The 19,706-nt window shown below is 38.5% G+C and overlaps 1 protein-coding gene across 6 annotated transcripts in view; it reads right to left on the bottom strand.

Moving 5' to 3' along the window:
• MAST4 (microtubule associated serine/threonine kinase family member 4) overlaps positions 1–19,706 on the bottom strand; it is a 281,672-nt gene that overhangs the window by 166,028 nt on the left and 95,938 nt on the right. For 2 of the 6 annotated variants that reach the window (XM_059836508.1, XM_059836510.1), the window contains exon 4: positions 1,974–2,048. The exons of 2 other annotated variants lie outside the window; for them this stretch is intronic. In XM_059836508.1, coding sequence (XP_059692491.1) covers positions 1,974–2,048 — 75 coding nt within the window. Of the gene's footprint in view, positions 1–1,973; positions 2,049–17,504; positions 17,559–19,706 lie in introns of those variants that run through there. 2 more of the 6 variants (XM_059836515.1, XM_059836512.1) reach the window with 1 other exon arrangement.

Genomic DNA, 19,706 nt, shown 5'->3' on the forward strand with positions numbered 1-19,706 from the left:
AAAGTTACCAAAGAACAGGACTCAGAAGAACCACTATTCCAGATTTTCACCAGTCTCTTGCCTGGACAGCGAGGGAGATTATGTGAGTGACCTGCAGATCACAAAGAACTATGAACTTGCAGTTTTTCTCTTCTCTCCCACTGGCACTGAAGAAGTGCTCCATATTTTTCTCCTCTCTTCTCATCCCCTCCCTCCCCTTTCCTCTTTTCTCTTCTCCTTCCTTCTCTCTCCTGACATATTTTAATCAAAACAAAACACTAAACCAGAGCAATGTTCTTACTATGTGCTGAGAAGTTTTTTCTAAGCAGCTGGACATGCTGAAGCTACTGGCAGTCATTGTAGGGGGAGAGGTGGAGCTGATGTGGTCTGTGGTAACAGCCCCCCTTCTGGATGCTGGCCTGGTGTTCAGCAGAGCTGAGCTGCTGACATGCTCCCAGTGCATCAGGGTGTTCTCCCAGCAGCAAAGAAACTAAAGGACAGTGGGTTAGGACTCTAGAAACACCAAGCAAGACCCTTTCTGGTCCTTCTGTCTCAAACAAAACAGAAGAACAGATGCTAAGGTTACTCTTAGCTACCACACTGAGGTTTTGACAGCATACCAACCTTTGACAATGTCTATTCTGACAGACAGTAGGGTACTGGGGCATGGTGAAAAAATGCAGGGAAACTAGGTAAGAGGAGGGAGCAAAACCTAGCACACTTATGTCCACAGAATTGCACTTCAGTAGACATTTTTCCTTTACACATTGAGTAGACTTCAGTAGACATTTTTTCTTTACACATTGAGGCTCTATACAATGCAGAAATTACTTGTTTCTAGTAATGCACACAGAAAGTGGCTTGTCAAGAGTACAGGCTGATACATGTGTGTGTGTGGATAGATAGATTAGATAGATAGACAGATAGATAGATAGACAGACAGATAGATAGATATGGTTTTGAGGTTTTTTTAACTTTTGCTTCTTTAAACCCCAAAAAGCCCTTCCCCAGACCCCCAAAAGGATATCTTAGTATTGATAATGTTGCTACATGCTAAAAGAAATGGTAAAAGTCAACATTACTAATACCTAATGAATTTACACATATAAAAACAGAAGGAATCAGTATAACGACAGTACTTGGAATCCTAATTAAAACATAAGACAAAACATATAACCAGAGCTTTTCTTTCATAACCAGGACTGCTATCACAGACCTACTTCAACCTGTATCAAAAGTTGTATCTAAATACTGCAATCAATTCTGCAGTATTTCAAATAAAGTGAAAAATGGGATTTCCAGGCAGTGATAGTAATGGATACACAGTTTCATATTTGCTGGAGTATCACAAAAGAGTAGCACAAAATAAATACAAGTGAATACTGATGCTCTAAAATGTGCACTATAGTTTATTTTATTAAAAGTTACATAGTAAAATTAACTTTAGTGAACCTATCAAGTTTTCTGAGTACATCTCTAAAAAGGTGGAACAGCCTTATGAACTAGCAAGTACTGCTATTGCATCTGCTCATATCATCTTTTGATGCCAGTCTATTTTCTTACACTGAAACTTCGTATTGCTTCATAGCGCTTGATAGTAGAGTTTGATTATTTTCCATTTCCTTGCCAATTTTTCATTCAGTGAAAGCCTTCTGCTGTTTAAGAATAAGACAAATGAACTGTACAAGGATTTACAAAAAGACATGACACAAACTGATAAAAGCGAAGTGGAACTTTTCATACAGTTTCTATTACACTTTGCAGATACAAATAAAATCTCCCCACAGCTTTTTCAAGTTAAAAATCAACTGCTGCACTTGAGGAGGAATCAATTCAGTGCTGAAGTTCACCTTTAGAGATAGTGATTATATTACTTGCAGATGAGTAAAAATAACTAAATCCCCCACCAAGCACACAGAGCTTCTCTTTAGCAACAAATCCTCTGCTGATACAATATTCCATTTTAGAAATGGTCCTTCAAGAAAGGCACTCACTTTTGTAGCTGATGGTTCCACTAGTCTCTGACGGTGGCGTGCTGAGCTGAAATGACTCTTCTGAGGCGTCCCTTCCTGACAGTGAATGAAGAAAGGAGAGGAAGAACAGAGGAAAGGGGGACAATGGATCATGGAGGGGATGGAATGGAAGATGTTGGAGAAGGGAGAGGGAGAGTATTTAACTGAACTGTATTTTCACTAACTTTGAAAAAGCTTTATTACATCAATTTAAGTAATACCACTGTACATATATCAGAAAGAAAATTAAGCATTTGCTTTAAAAAGCAGCCTCTCGAGTCTTTTCTATATGTATTATTCACACACATTTAATAATGCTGTCTCCTATAAATCCACATATACACACATGTACACATTCCTACTTCACTTTCAGATACACACATTAAAATTAAACAATAATTTCACTTTCCCAAAGTATACATATTATCTTACATTTTCTGTATCAACTTATGCAATTAAACACAAAAACCCCAATCCAACTGGATTTATGTTACAACACAAACATCAAAATCTCCTCTAGCAAAATAAGATTTTTTAGATTCATATTCTCTACCCAAACCTGCAATAATCACCTTAAATTCTAGAGACTTTTACCTTATAGAGATTAATGTCCTTGCCTGAGAAAACTGAGAAAGACCAGGCTCACACAGGTGAAAGGTAAGTATTTTCTCTTAGAAAGCAAACCTGAAAGAGCATTCATTTGAAAAATAACCTAAAACTGATAGTCTTCATTACATGTGCAATACCACAAGAGATTTTTCCGGGATATGAGATACTGGTTCCAAATCCTCTACCTCCTTAATATCCAAGAGACAGAAGTGCAACATTTAGTTTCTTCCCCAAGACACTTCAAATACACTGCATCAATCTCTCCAGAAACTTTCCAATTTTGAAAGCCCCTCATTGCTGTATTAAGTACGAACTTTTCAGTCTGTTATTTCAGGTATGTGTCTGAAGGGGAGAAGATATGGGTGAAGAGCCTCCTTCTAATCACAGGAATCAGAGGATGAAAATTTAAAAAACTTATTTTTTCTTTCTTATTTTTTTCTTTTTCTTTCAGAACCAATACACAATTCTCCTAAGAGTCTTCCCCGGGAAAAAAAAGTCACAGTATTTTAAAAATATAAGACAGACCTGCTCCTATTTCTGAAAAGATATTCACAGCATTTTTTAAATGAAAATACAATGCTACTCAAATATTTTTCAAGATCTCAAGACTTGTTTTTCAAAAAGCATTTTTATAAAAGAGTTTTTTACACCTCCTTAATAAAAAGACTTCTGCTTCTGGCACGACACCACACAACAGAACCAGCCCGGTAACTCAAAAAAGATCCAGTGGAAATAATCAAAGATTACAGCCACCATAGGAGGATAACATCATAATTCACCATATCCACAACAGCAGTAGTGCAAACTAGCTCTAATCAATAGAACTAGCATTACAGAAAAAGTAGTTATCAAACACTTGCCTAACACTTGGTTACAATTGCAGAAGACTGTTCTGCTGATGGCAATGTACTTCAGTAACATTCCATTACTGTTGTGATGGACTAAAATCAGCTGTAAGTACAATGGACAGAAGGTAAAGAAGAAGGTAAAGAAGACCTTTACACTTCTTCTTTAACAACTTCTTTTAAAAATTCTCAATGCTCTTGCCATTGTAATCTAACATCAAATTTTATATTATTACCAACAGATGCTTGAAAAGGGTATCCTTTCTGTCACAGTTTGGAAAGGAGAAGTAGAGTCAGCTTAACCTGAACATTAGCTAGCAAAGGTGCTGAACTTCAGAGGCTCTACTTTCTCCCATATTCTGGTTATTAGTTAATCTAACATGGGATCCTGTACTTAACCGAGAAACATGGAATTCTTCTTCCTTCATTCACTGTTTTCTTTCTTTCCTGTCTCTCCTTCAGAATGCTTTCCAGAAGCAGTTGAGAGCTGGCACAAACACAGTTAACACATGTAAAAAAACCCCAATATAGCACCAATACCATTTCAGAAGCAAAAATGTATACCTAAATTGATGTGATTACTCCTATGAAAAAGGAAAGTCAAAGCTCAGACTATTAAATGTTTATGTGGGTTGTGCCTTCAAGCACACCAGCCAGTACAACATCCTGAACGAGACTATATTAACAGTTCACTTTTTAGCCCAAAACAGTCAGGGTAGACTTCATGTGATATCATCCCATGTAGGGATGATACTTTATCATCAGGATATGTGAAGGTTCAACTAAGATCAACATGAGATTAAAAAAAGCTGGAAAGAAGCTGGTTCTTTCACTATGGAAAAATTAGATATAGAGCATTTGAAGACATTAGAGACATTAGACTATAGCATAAAGATTTTGCATCATAATGTCATGTTCTTTAGTATTGCATTTCAGCTGATAAAAACAGACACCTTCTGCCAATGTCAGCAGTAGGTACTGCTCCATACAGGATTGTCTAATAAGGGCAGACAAACCAGAGTCAATGTCATAGAGACACAGCAATCTTTTCCTTGGGAGGGGAAAGAAAAACCAAAAAAAAAAAAAAAAAAAACACCAAACCATTAACAACAACAAAACCCTACATGCTGAAAAGACTTAAGCATTCACAGTCACTGCAGTTATTACCAGTAAAGTATATACAGTGGCTTCATGATACCCTTGAAGGATGAATGTCCTTTAGAGAGGAAGCAGTAAGTTGCAATTAGAAGCTGACATAATAAAACTACTGTCAGAAAACTAAATCCTTGCAAAAGGAAACATGATTCATGTCAACAAGGACAGCTAAATGCAAAACTGAAGGATCCTAAATAATTCCGTGTAAGGTATTTTAGTATTTTAGTATTTTAGTTAGGTGGCATGCAGAAAATTGGCATGGGAGCAGAAAGAGACAGACTTATTTCATTTAACAGGTGAGTAACCCAAGAAATAATCCTGTGGGAAACACTCATCTTGGGGTTAGAAAAAACAAAACAAAACAAAAAAACCCACATAAAACCAAAAACACACCCCACAAAACAAAAAAAGCAACACAGACCGAAGCAACAAGTATTGCACGTAGTTTATTTCTGAAGTCACAGAGGCCTGAAAATAGCTGTGAGGAGAAAATATGCTTTTGGCTGAAGAGGCTGGTAGCTAATTCAGCTATGTATAGGCTCCAATACTGATACCAGAAGCAGTTTCCATTAAGAGCAGCTACCATTCACTGTGTGACAGCGCTCATGAAAACAACAGTATCAAGAGAAAAGCAAGAATAGCAAGTGACACAAGCATGCAGTCTTATCTGAAGAGATTTCTACCTCCAGACTGAAGCAGTCACAGACCTCTTTTTTTCCTCTCTATTTTTATTAGTTGCCAGACCAAGATCTGAAAAACAAGTGGCAAAAACTTCCACACTGAGGAGTTGAATTCACCAACAAACACCATAGCTGGTCTCTGAGAGATCTGCAAGTATTTAGCACTGAAGTAAAAATAATTCACAGACATAACTCCATACACATCAAGCTGGGCAAATCTTATGCTGACAAGGTTATTTTGAAGTTTTTACATTAGTGAGTGTCATACTGAAGAGCATCTCCTCACACACCCTCAAACCATGTTCGTTCTAAACATGCTTCATCCCACAAGATTAGCCCTGGGCTATCTCAAGATACATCTGCACCAAAGTCCCATCAAGTCCCTGACACACCTTTAAGTGTCTTATAGAGGTGACTGAAATATAGAGGTATCCTATAGAGATGACTGAGCATCCTGCCATTTGAGTTTAGCAATAGCTACAGCAAAACTTACGGCCAAGACCTGCTGTCATAGCTAAGACTGTATCTAAACTTTTTGTTAATTTTCTTTACATGGCAATCTACCTCCTGTTGTATAGTGTCTCACACTAGATGCAGCTGTTCTGTTCAACTACCAAACCACTACACTGTATATTTTTAACTGCTCTGAAGATTCCTTTTTTCTTTCTTTCTACTGCAATGTTAAAACGTTATTCTACTGTAATTCATCTATTTAGGAGGGCTATGTAAATACAGCTGTGAGGGTACAGCAAAAATGAAAGAAAGGACAAAGCAAATAAGAAAATTAGGAACAAAAATTATGTGTTAGAATGTGATGTGTTTAGTCTGATTTTTGTTTTTCTTTCTTTCTTGCCTCAAAAGGACCAAGATATCAGCAACAAAGAATGCCATTCAATTTCTGATAGCTCAATACTTTTAGGATATAGCAAAGGAAGCAGTAAATATTGTGGGATGGCTACACAATCAAGTCATTTCACACTACTAAAACCTTTAACAGAAGCACTGCAACACTAATTTACCATATAACCCAGCTATGTTTCTATTAATTATATGACACCATTCAGAAAGTCAGCATGCTACATCAGCATCAGTATTTCTTCCTATGCACAGCCTCCTGGCACGTTACCTGCTGAACAGATCTGTGAACAACACCAAGGCCATCTCTATCAGATATCTGCTTGATAAAAGCTACTGGTGATTAGACTGGGTCCATCCAGATATTATGATCATTTCATACTTAATCCTTGAAGTGTGTTAGTAGATAAAATTCTGACATCTCTGTTTTATTACATTCTATCTGTTATAAGGTTATGTCTTATCTCCTGTAAGGTCACCAGTAGCCTTGAAGTCTTGTACAAATAAGTTTCTCTGTGTTTCAACTTACCAAAGAGATAATGAAATGCTATTCCTGTTTCAGCAATAACATGAGAGGAAAAGGAAAGGAAAAAGGAAAGAGGAAAAAATAAAAGATCTAGGGAGACTCAAAAGGTAAATTATTCAAATTTTCAGTGTTACAGGTGCAGATTGGTTAATTAGCTTTTCATAATCAAGAAGAAGGGAAAAAGTAGTCCTTACGGGCACTGAGGGCCTTTTTCTCATAAAGATTAATTCAACTTATTACAACAATTTGATACTTCATAAGAGATAGAGGTAGCAGGGATATGCAGAGAGGGAGGGAGGCTGTACACATTCTGTTCCCACAAAAATTCACAAAACTAGACAGCAGAACACATTCTGCGTAAATGCCATGATACTGAAAATTCACCTACACCTAAAGAGTATACAATGTGGAAAAGCTGAATTACTCAAGGTGACATGCAAATAATGCAACAGGATTGATGATGAAACGATGAGAATCAATTTAGGCAAAGACAGCCCAGCAGGTGTTCAGAAGCTTGGAACTTACCCTTCTGATAGAATAGTATAATCCAAAAATGTCTCCAAGCCCTTGTGCTAGTACAAGAGGTAGCAAACAACGCAGTATAATCCTGCGTCGCAGTCTCCATGACTTCGAAGTACGCTGAATTCAAATTACTCGTTTTTGTAAAACAGAGCAGCAGACAGTAGGCAAATCAGTGTGCCAAGTGTGGAGGCAGGATCATGTTATAAATTACAACACACAGTCCTTTTCTCTCCTAAATCTCTTGCTTTAGATTCAAGCAAGTGTGAAATTGTTTGGGATTTACTGGGGTGGGGTGGGGGGGGGGGATACATTGATTTGGCTTGGTTTTTAACTACTAAGATGTTCATTTCTTGCTGATGTCCACTGCCCCAAAATTTGAATTTCGGTGTAATACTTAACTAGGCTCTGAGCCAAGCTTTATAGGCTGATCAGGAAAGCTCTTTCTGCTTCAGAGGCATCTCACAGCAGAGAAAATGCACAGTTAAGTAAGAAAGATTTCTACATAGTTATGGAATTTAAAAAACAGTCATAACTGTTTGTCAGTTATTTGACAAACAATGTCACAATATGGCACAAATGACAATCCTTCCAGCCAAGGCAAGATATTGTGTCACTAAAAAGCAACACACATGTGCAGTTTCAATTTTGAACAGTAAGAAAACAAACCCTTGAAATCTCTCCCAAACAGAACACAAACCAAAGGCCAGGAACGCATCTTGCAGCAATTAAGCTGTTAGCAACAGAAAGCACAGGCAGATGAAAAAATCATCTCAGGTAAATTTCTGAATCCCACTCTTGCAGCACAGCAACAGATGTTAAATACTGAGTAACAAAAATGTGTAACTAACATGTTTGCTGAAATTGCTTGGCAGTCTAACACATCAGTGTGCCAGACACTCTCCCATGAGCACTCCTAGTTATGGCACTCCTCTCTTCTCCCTAACCACATCCAGTTCTAAGAAGACAATCATTACAGCATTTGAACTAAGAACACTGGGCCATTTTGAAGAAGAAAAGGGCAAGAACTAATTTTTTGACAGGATCCTCATTGATTACTGCATTTCCTCAGTGGTACTAGAGAGAACACACATGAAAAATGGGTGCTTTAAATAAGACCTTTTTTTATAGAATAGCTCCTTTGCAGAAACCCATCCATTTAAAAGTGACTAAATCTTCCCAATGTATCTTCTGAGAGCCTGAAGACAGGAAAACACACTTCAGAAAACACACCTCAGAAACCTATAAGCCAGACCAGCATTACTGGATTCAGCATCAGAAGAGGTTAGTATTGATTTGTCAGATGGCCTTCACATCAGAAAGAAATAATATTGAAATAATTGAAGGTGTCTTTAGGGTGAAACGGGCAATCAAAAAGCATACACTACTACATTTTGCAGCAGTGCTAAAAAACTAACTGGAAGCTTCCATTCTTCCTCTTAAAATAAAGGAAGCAGCATAAGGTGCTACAGGAACCATTAAGGGACATCAGCCCTAAGCATACACAAATAAATACACAAGAACAGAAATGTAGAAAACAAAATGCATGCACAAAAAAAGGTGGTTGTTCTCTTGTTATTCTACTCTAAAACCCCTGAACACAGACAAAAAAATCAGTTCCAAAGTCTTCTCACAAATGCTCAAAAATATTCCAGTCCTGAGCTGCAATCTGAATCAGATAAGACTAGCATTTTGCTGTGACCATAAGGAGAATGTAAGAAAGAATGCCAGAAGACAAAAAGGAGAAAAAAAAAGTTGGCATTACTGGTTAGGCAAATTGCATGCAACATAAAACAAATTCCAAAGACTCAACGAAAAAAATATGTGCTGAAATATGAGGAGTAAAGCAATGCAAAGTCCTAAGAGCAAGAAAGACAACTACTATTTGAGAAATTACAGTGAAGAAACTTAACAGTCAGTAAAGATGCTGCTCCAGTCTAGCAGGCACTAGTCTCTTCAGAAGATCAGTCATATGCAATGAGGTCTCTACAGTTACCTCATACAAATACATTTGTTAAGGATTAAATCTCTTATCATGACCACAAAACAAAGCATGTACTGCATAGTAATAGCCCCTCCTCAAGTCACTTGAGGAGGGGCCATTACTGAGGTTGAGATGAGATATGCTCAACCTCAAATCTTCTCTGCTGCCAACCAACCCAAAAAATTTGCAGATTTTGCCTACCCTGTCCTAAAAACGATTTTGAACTGTTGCCTCCAGACAGCAGCAAATACTCATGACTAAAGTAACAAATATGAAAATGCTCTTATGCTTGAATTTTAAAGCCTTCCATTTATCATTGTAAGTCTAATAATACACCATACTTGACCAGTACTTTGCTCACACCCAATAAACTGTGATACTCTTCAGTGTTAAAACACAAATACACCACTCTGTCTTGAAGAACTGGAAGAGACCAGCATATGAATATAGAATCATAGTAACATGAAATGTAGCTCTTACTCTTGTCACAAACATTTGCTCTAATTTTTCATTTGTATTATTCTATCCTTATTGAACTTCTCAACACTTACTAAAATCTCAAAAAAAAAATATATGAAGTAATTTAAAACTAAAAAGCTGGATTCCCAAGGGGCACTGAAGTCCTAAAATCAATTTTCCACTCATAACCTAAATTTTCCAGACATACCCATGAGTGTTGTATTCATACAACATAAGAGTTTGGGGAATACTTCCAGGTTCTTCTGCACACAAATTCTGACTGCTGAATTCCCCTAATGTATCTGCAGAACTTGGGCACATACCACTAGGTTTTTTTAAAGCAACTGAAATGGTACTCTTCTAGTGGCATAATTTAAAGCAAAGTGGTAAAATACCTTAAAAAACCCTTTTCACATCAAAAGAACTCAGAAGTTAAAGCAAGCACACACTTCATACACTTAGCACATTTTCCTTACTTTTCACATAGAAAGAGAAAGTTACACTGAGGGACAGGAGAGGAATCTATATTAGCTGACAAAAATCTTCAGATATGTTTCTGTATTTGATAGAACATGATTTATCTGTAGAGAATGCCAAAAATATTCAAATACACAAAACACATGCAGAAACATGCACATTTCAAGCTATAGCTTTCTAGGACTAAATATTATCAGAAGACATGACATTATTTCCACAAAACATATCAATGCACTTCAGTCAATTCTACAGGGCAGATATTCTGAACTATTTCCAGGTTCCAGACAGCTGAAAGTGAAATTCAGAAAAACATGTACTGTTGCATAACAGAAACTACCAGTTACCACAAGCCCATGTTCTAACCACGGACCATCTATTAGTTTAATTAGATTGTAAGTTTGATTACTAGAACATTTTCTTCAGATTTGATCACTTGCAACATTTTATTTTTCAGAACCCAGATAAGGACAGAATTTTTTACATTGTGCTGCTAAAACTAGATCTCCTATTTCTGACCGGAAAACCTAAACTTCTAATATTTTTCAATGTGCATGTTTGTTGATTTGAAACAATGTCTTGGTTGGGGAGGATAATAAGATGTCACAGAAGTGTTACTTAACATCCTTATGAAATTAAGCCAAGCATATACACACAAAACAAAGGAATTTCAAAAAGGACAAAGTACTCCAAATAAAACAAGCACTGTAAAAACCTGGAATTTAGTTTCTAAAGTCTCTGAAGAGGTTGTTTTTTATCAAGGGCAAAAACAGCGAGTGCAAGCATCCTTTTTGTCTCTAATCCCAGCTGCTGTATGCCACTGAGAAGCAGTAAACTTCAGACCTAAAATCAAGGGGACTTGAATGAAGGGGCTCAGGGAATCCAGGAGGAACACAAATTACAAACTGAGACAAGGTAATTGAATAAGATTACAGAAAGCAAGAGCTGCTGACAGAAGGCAATGATTTTCTGATTTACATTGGATGAAGCAAGGATCTGACAGAGAATAAGTTTAGCATTGGAGAAGTTAGGCCTACATGTATAGGGAAAAAAGTAAAGCCAAGAAAACAAGATCAAAAACAATTATGAAATTGTGGAATTGAATGTTCTGCTTTGAAATCACAGCAGTAACTTATTTTTATGTAATTTTAATGTTCAAATGAATAACTGGTACTGTTACAAGCAATTTGAAGCCAATATTGCCTCAATCTAATAGAAGGAATTATTAGCATCTCAAAGCCTGTGGGCAACTTTGAGAAAATTGCTAACTTAACAAACCTAAAACTTTCGACTTTTAAAGCAAACGTAGTTTATCAGTTGGTTAAAGCAAATCTAAAGTCATTATGTGAAATATGACACATGAACCAGCACCACAATCAAAACTGCATCAATTTCAAAAGATTTGAAAATATTTGAAAATAATCTTTTCCTTACAAAAGATTTGAAAAGAAAATACAGACAATTACTAGTTTCATTAGTTGTGACAAAGTAAGTAAAACCAATTGTCAAACCAAGGACATTTCACAGAACTTTATAAAAAAATCCTGTTTCAATAAGCTACTGTCCTTCATGCAGCTATTATTCCTACTGTTACCAACAAAACAGGGAAAGAAAAAAAAACAAATTTAAATTGGCGATAAGCCAAGTGACACAGAAATAGGAGCTAAGGAGTACACAGAGGATGCCAAAGCTGCTTGATTTTATGATCCTTAGAACACAACTGAGATCTGTTCAAATCATTATAAACATTAACACTGAGCTCACCAAAGGATTTGACACAAAAAAATATTAAGTTTATGTTTCATCTTCTAAACCTAATACAAAACAGTCAGTCAGCTCTGTGACATATTGCAGACTTTACCAAGAAATGTTGCTACAATTATCAGAAGGCATTAGTAAGAAGTGTGATATGGGCTACAGGCACCAAGTTCGGTCCCACGCCAAATATTTTAGCTCGGAATGCAGCATGGTGCTCTCTTTTCCTTTTTTGATATTGTACTCTGAAATAAAGTGACCAGAATATACAGAAAAGCAAAGACAGAGTGGGAGGCGGGGGGTTGTTAATCAGAATGATTAACCCTTTCAGAAAAGCTTGCACAGCTCAAATGGCAAAACATGTCTGACGCGAAGTGTTTTAGAGGACCTGACAAACACGTAACAATGCATGAATGTCTGGAAAGTAGAGGTGAATAAACTGATCAAGAGATTGTACACTCTATTAGGCCTGCACAAGTGACAGCTAAGATGGAGAGGAAATATGTTCTGTATCTCTGTATCTCTTCTCTCAGAAGGCTGGTCTTTTGCTTTCTAACAGCAGCTATCACTGCCTATCACTATTTAAGCCAAGAAACCATCTATTTTAACTTCAGGTATCTCCTAGTACCTAAGATGCCCTGTTTTCTATAACAGTGTATAGAATGACTCAAAAATAAACATGGCTCTATCCAGAAAAAGAAAAAACAACAACAACAACAACAAAAAACACCACCAAAAAATTTAGGGTTTTTTTACATTTTACATGTATGTATGTTGCTCATACAATGCACTCATAAAAGGAAAGAACAGGTGTCACGATTTAAGTAGTTCTGAGTAGCTCAATTACTCCAAAATTTTTGAGGTTTTAGTAAATGTAGAGATGCTTAGTTAGCAAGTGTGGCCCCTTTCAGGCACGTCTGGGCACAACTACTAAGCAGGGCATTAATGCAGTGCGCAGACACACAGCTACTCCCATACAACACCAGAAGTGTTATATCTGTCTGCTTCTTAACTGATTAATCTGAATCCACTGCAAACTGCAACGTTTGCTTGTTTGTTTTAAATTCTTCTCTGGTTCCACGCCCTCCATAAAATTTTTCTTCCACACACACACTGAGAGGCAGAGCGATACATCAGACCTGATTCACAGCTACACAACTCCTCTTTGATACTGTAAAACCATTTCCACTAATCTAGAAACACCAGCAGAAACAATGGATAAGGTCTCTAGCCTAGAGAAGAACACTGACACACACATGTATGTATTCAAACCAGTGAAAATTAAGAACCCTTCCAGAACCTCATCTGTAAGACTGACTTTTACACCCTTTTTTCTTCACTTTGCAAGAGACACCAGGCCAAATTCCAACTAATGATCTTCAACTTCTATTTTTTTTTTCCTCAACAGACCACCCAAACACAAACTGCATTTAGAAAACAGATAGTTACAGCCTACCCCTCTCCTTTCCTCTCCTATAGAGTGTGGCTTCCAAGATACCCTTTTACTTCACACATCAATTTTCAGTATTTCAGAAAGAATTCTTTTCATTAAACCTTCTACTCCAAAGAAATCTCACCTGCTAAGGAGTTGTGAATAAGGCCTTTTTTTCATGAAGTTCTTTCCATTCTTTCTGATTTCTCAGTAAATGCACTTCCAGTTGAGCCAATAAGCAAGCACTTAAGAAAGTCTGTAAGGTATGACTTTTTGCAAAGGTCTCGACAACTTATGTACCCCCATTTCAAAACATCTATCTATAAAAATAACTGTTTTCCTGTACTGAAGACAGAAGAAAGGAGTAGTCAAGACTACATAATGACTGTGCCCCTTGCCATCTTTTCCAGAAACACAAGAAATTAGTATAAATTGATTTTCTCAAATCCACAAAAATATCAACTTTCTATTTACACTACATTTTCCTTTACATTACCTACTTCCATTTCTACAGCAGTAAGTCTGAATTTTGTTGATTAAATTATTTTTACCTCATACCCATTCCCCCCTCAAATCAATGCATGCATTAGATTTCCAAGTGGAATTTTCCACGTTGACTATAATCATATCACTACAAACAATGCAGTGCAGTAACTCTGAATTTAAAGGATTAGATTCCCTATGAAAATTTTCCTGCATTGAAAAAAAAAAGTGTACATATACCTAGAGAGAAGAAAAGAAATAAACACAGCATTTTCTTTTGACATTTGAGAGGTTTCATGTACAGCTGCTTTCTCTACTGTTGGTCAATTTCTCTGCAAGTCTAATTAAAAAAGCTCATGTAATTACCCAAAGATTTACAAGACACTATTTACAAGCCACTTAAAGGCAAATTGAAATTAGCAAAAAGAAAAGTGAAGGCCCAAAGCATCTGTCTGACAAAGTGAAAGCTTAATCGGCACTGGAAGTATGACTGAAGCTGGCTGCTTCTGGCAGTAAGGTTTATCTCACATTCCCACATCCTTACAGATTCAGGGAAATATGTGCTACCTTTACCATCCATCATCTGGGTTCAGAGTCGTTAGTTCATGGCAATACAAAGTACACTGCTTAGTCAAACAACTACGAACATAGGCTGTTAGCAGAGTGCAATTAAGAATGTAATTAATAATGTGCAAGAAGTTTTCACCTTTTTCAAATTTATTTGCAAGAAATTGTTATTTCAATCTATACTAAACTGCACTTTAAAAACGTAGAAGTTGAAAGAAATTATTAATTTTATCCTGATGTTTCTCACCAAAAATGTGTTCTTTGCAATTAAACCTTCAGAATCTGCTCACTGAAAAGGAGCATATACTACAGATTCAGATGACTTTATTCTTCTATGAATACAAACACACAACTACACACAAGAAGTGGTTGATTAAGTAGATAAGTGTATTCAGGCTGCAACCAATTAAAGGCTCCATTTCTCTCAGAAGCCTCAACAGAAAATCTTTTACATATCAAGCTGAAACAAGATTTATCCAAGTCTACATATTTACTTAAGTCTTGTATTTTGAGATTCAATTCAAGCTGCTTCCTGGCTTTTTTTTAAACACAGCACGATGGTACAAGGCACTAAACACAACTACATCAGGTTCCCATCTAAAAGGAAATGGTTTGTGTGTCCTGTAAATCAAGCTTTGAAGCAAACTGCGTACAAAGAAAAAGAAAACCAGCAGTTACACCAACTTTGCTTTTAATTTACTCATACGCTATTTATCATTGTATACTCAGTTTAATTTAAATGCCCCTTCACCTAAGAAAGCACACAGCTTTTAAGCAGATTTACCTGCTTTTAACATTTCTACTTCTAAACAACAGAACTGACAAAGTTACATAAAGTTATCTGACCTTATATTGAAGATCACAAGTATATCAGAACAGTCTTAACTCACAAAATTTCCTTTTCTTTTTCCCTGCTGATTTTTGGGGGTCATTATTTTGCTATTTGAATGGGGAGGTGGGTGTTTTTTCATTTGGAGGGTTTTTTGGGGGGTTTTGGGGTTTTTTTTATTTTCTTGTGGTTTTTGTTTATTTCTTTCAGAATATACTCAATAGTCTTTACAAGAAAGCATCAATAACATACAAAAAAGAAGAAGGGGCAAAATACATGGATTACTCTCACAGAAAACAAAGAGCGGAGAGTTATTTAGGGTTGGGGTTTTTTTATGGTAAAAACATATACTATGACTATAAAATAACTAAGTCACTATTTTGGAATGTACTGTAAAATCAAAAGGTCAACAAAGTAAACAACTCAGACACTTAATATTTATTAACAAAACTTCAAACAGCAGCTACACTCCTTGTCATATAACCTGCTTTCCAGCTCACAAGTTCATCACACCAGTCTCTAGGCTACTTGCATGAACACAGATGAAGACAGAAACAAAGCAAGAGAAGAACATAACGGGAGCGAGAGGACAATATAAAGACAGATTCACTTAAGTGGTTTAATGAATACAACTTAAGTGTAAACAGCATTTCTACCCCTCCCATCTTTTTCTAAATGATAGTATGTCAATTTTAACACTTCTGACCACTAGCTGATTTTCTCCGTTCTAGGACCAGAAGCTAAGGACAGTCATAAAGTGCACATCTTCAAAAACTGCATGCACTGCCAAGTGCAAATAGGCCCCTCTGCTACTTGGATTAGTCACTGTATAACTTTCAATTGGAGACCGTAAATAGCTGTAAAATATTTTTGGTATTCATTCAAAATTGTTTTGTAAAGTTACAGAAAATAAAATAAAAATAACATCTGCAGAACTCAACACGTTTCTTTCACACAAAGGTTTAAGTTATAACTTAATCAGACCAGACTACAGTTCAATTCAAAAGGAAGAAATCCGGTTTACACTACTAAATGCATTAGAGCAGGTTTAAGAGAAGGAAATCCGGTTTCACTACAAAGATATACCTCCTGAAACCTTTATATCCTTTAAAAGCTGTTATCCACAGTCTCAACCTGCAGCAGAGATTCTCCCCCCCACTTGGCTATCAACTGATAGAAAATATTTAAGATACAAGGACTGACTGAAGTTACTTTTTTATGAAAGTTACTCACTTTCCACAGGCAAGTGTTATCATACAAAAAGTTAAAGAAAAGTTAGTGGATTCTTTAAAAGGCCCAAGATAATTTCAGGACTTCCATATGCTACATAACATATGCTAGAGATTCGACTTGTATACCTATCTAACAGAAACTGTGGCACTGGATCAGCACCAAGTTGAAAGCACTGATCAAAAAGGGTGTCTTACTAAAAAGTTCAGAACTGTGTAAGTTCAGCGAATGCTAAAAGCTTTATGAAGGTTTATACTACCTAAGAATAATGATCCCAAATGTATGGAGACTTTCCTTTTCACCCTCCTCCCATTGAAATTGCAGATGTGGAGGAAAACAAAAGAAAGGAAGTACATTCATCGCTGAGAGCTACTTAAGAAAAGGGGCTTTCTGAACAATGGGCCGTAATGATGTAGTTTGAGGTGGTGCTCCATTTTGGTGAAACCTTAAAAAAGTAACTACACCGTCTATTCGGCTGTAGTCACATATTCTTTATTAAGACACTTTCTGCCAATGGATAGGATATAAGTGCGCGCATTTTAATTATTTTAGCGGCTTATGCATTATCCTAGAAGGGTATACGGTTCGAGTCTTGGGTTCAAACAACATACGGTACCAACATTGTGCCATAACTCTCGCTCTATGTGGGACACAGCATTTTCTAAAGTTAAGGGACGCCAGCGGAAAAGTCAGCCCAAAGCCGCCCAGGAAAGGAAGACGCGCCCGCTCCGCCTTTCAACAAAGTGCGCCGGAGAGCCGAGCCCCGCCAAACTTTCACCCCCCGGTAATGCCCGTCCGCTGCCCGGCCCAAAGCGCGACTGGCGGGGAGAACTACACCGCCGCCGCCGCTGCTCCCGGCTCCTCGGGAAGCTCCCGGGCACGAGCTGCACCGCCGGCTCCGCGGACGAGCCCGGAGCCCGCCGCCCGCCCTCGCGCCGGGCAGCCCGGCCGCCGCCGCCGCCGCGCCCCGCCCGCCCGCCCGCCCACAGGTGTCCCCCCGCCGCCGCGCCCGCCGGCACCGCGCCCCACCGCAGGTGAGGAGGGCAACTTCCCAACTGCGGGGAGCGCGCACTGCCCGCGGGCGCTGCGCCGCGCCGCGCCCCGCCCATACCTGCAGCCCGCGCCTCCGCAGGATGCCCGGCTCGTCCATGCCGGCGCTCCGCCGCCCTCACGCCGCGCGGCGCCGCCTGGCCATGCCGGACCGCCCGGACCCCGCTCCGCATCCCCGCAGCTGCCGAGCGCTGACATCACGCCCGCGCCGATTGGCGCCGCCGCCGCACGTGACCGCGCGAGGTGCGCGACCCGGCAACTTCGGGGCGCAGTCCGGCGGCCGCTCCCGCAGCGCCGCCGTGCCCCCGCTGCCGTTCGGCAACCCGGGGCGCCAGAGCCACCAAGAACGAGTTTTCCTTTACTTGCAGGATGGAACTGCAATAGTGCTATAACGGCACCGTGCAAGAAGCCGCGCCCCACTGGATTCCCAAGTGCGGCTGCGGAGAACCCGCGGAGAGAGGACGGATTGTCTCAGGGGTGCGGGCACCGCGGCCAGCAGGTCTGGCTGTGACCTTGGGCTTGTCGCCCGAGGGCCTCTCATCAGCTCAGCTAACCCGACTGGTGCAAGTAAAACTCGTCTCCGTCAAAAACTAGGTGCTTGATCCTTAAAGGTTATGTCTGAAAGCACAGATTTTAAGGAGCAAAACGGCAGTGGGAGTTTTCAAATCTGCCAAGCTGCTGGTTAAACAGATCAGTGATTCCCACCCCCCCCCCCCCATCCCCAAAGCTGTCACCATACTATCAGCTATTCACCCATTAACATTCTAAGATGAGGCTATGACAATCACACCCTTAAATCTAGTATGAAAAGAAATATTGATTTCCTGTCATATTGCATCTTTTTGAGAAGTAGTCCATGTACATTCCATAATAGTAAAACCTGCCAGGAGCAAAGGCATTCAGAACAAAAAAAAATGAAGGATTGCTGAAAGGATAACGCTGAGTAGTAACAGCTTATCTGAGGAACAGAGAAAGAAAAGGCTGCTGTATTCCCTGCCCCCAACCCTCAACTCTTCTTCATATAACTGAAATGCATTAAAGTTATTGATTTACAGTTGTTACAATTAAAAATATATCATTTCTGCTATTAAGCATTCTCTGATACTTCCAACTGTATTGTCCTAAAAAGCAGTCAATTTCTAAGTTACATAGTAACATTAACTAAACATGTTTCCTCTTCCCTCCATTTCTCCAGCTCCAAATGCATCCATCACATCTGGTCAATGGCTTAAAACTTAGCCATTACAGACTTCAGTAACAGGATTAGAGCAGTACTTCAGTTAAGAAAGGAGACATTCATACTGACTAAAACTCCAGTTCCACAAGAGGGAGACAAGGAAAATCAAACACACTGATAGATTTACAAATCTGTAGGCCAGAACAGGATATGTGACCATCCTGCCTTCCTCTGTAACAAATGCTACTCATCCCTCCTAAATTCATTTTTCAAGAGTAGTATCTCTTTAAGCAGCATGCTGACCCTAATGAAAAATTTTGCTTTACAGAATCAAACTGTAAAGTGACTAGATTCCTTCACCTGCTTGAAACAAAGGGAAAAAATGTTACCTAATCTCCTGTGGATTCCACCTAATATTCCTGCTTTCCCTTTTCCATTTCAAAATGTCATTTTCTTTCTTCTTATAACACTTTAAAACTTTGTCCCATTCATTTGCATGAGTGGGACAAACTCACACAGAATCTCTTCTGTGTTTCTGTTTCCAAAAGCAACACAGGCAAATGAATGACAATCCAAATGCTGTTGCATGCTTCCAGTAAGGGTGGCAAAAATTAATTAACCAAAGACTGTCAAGTTTCAAGGATGAGAGGCAAAATCTTACCATTTGTCTTTCATGACACACTGCAAGTTTCAGCTGCAAAGGCTGTTTGCATTTTTACACCCAATCTTTGTACATACTGCACACGTTTTATTTTAATCACTGAAATACAAAATCTCCTAGTGCTCAATTTATCAGTTCCTTTAGAGGTAAGTAACACTGAAGTGTCGTTAGCTTTAGTCCAACACTCATTTCAGCCTGTGTATTTAACTCTGTATGTATGAATTCAAAGTACCCCATGATCTAGCTTGGAGGTCAGTACTGGAACAACAGCCTAAGAAAGTCATACTAACAAGCAATGGGTCACTGACAGGCACAGATGCAAAAAGTCCACAACCTAACAAAACACCTCAAGTATCACAGAAGCTACAATTTCATAGCGAAACAAATTACAGAAAGGATTATAGGCAGACAAAGAGCAGAGATGT

This window comes from Haemorhous mexicanus, chromosome Z (genome assembly GCF_027477595.1).
Source record: "Haemorhous mexicanus isolate bHaeMex1 chromosome Z, bHaeMex1.pri, whole genome shotgun sequence".
Classification (NCBI taxonomy): Eukaryota; Metazoa; Chordata; class Aves; order Passeriformes; family Fringillidae; genus Haemorhous; species Haemorhous mexicanus.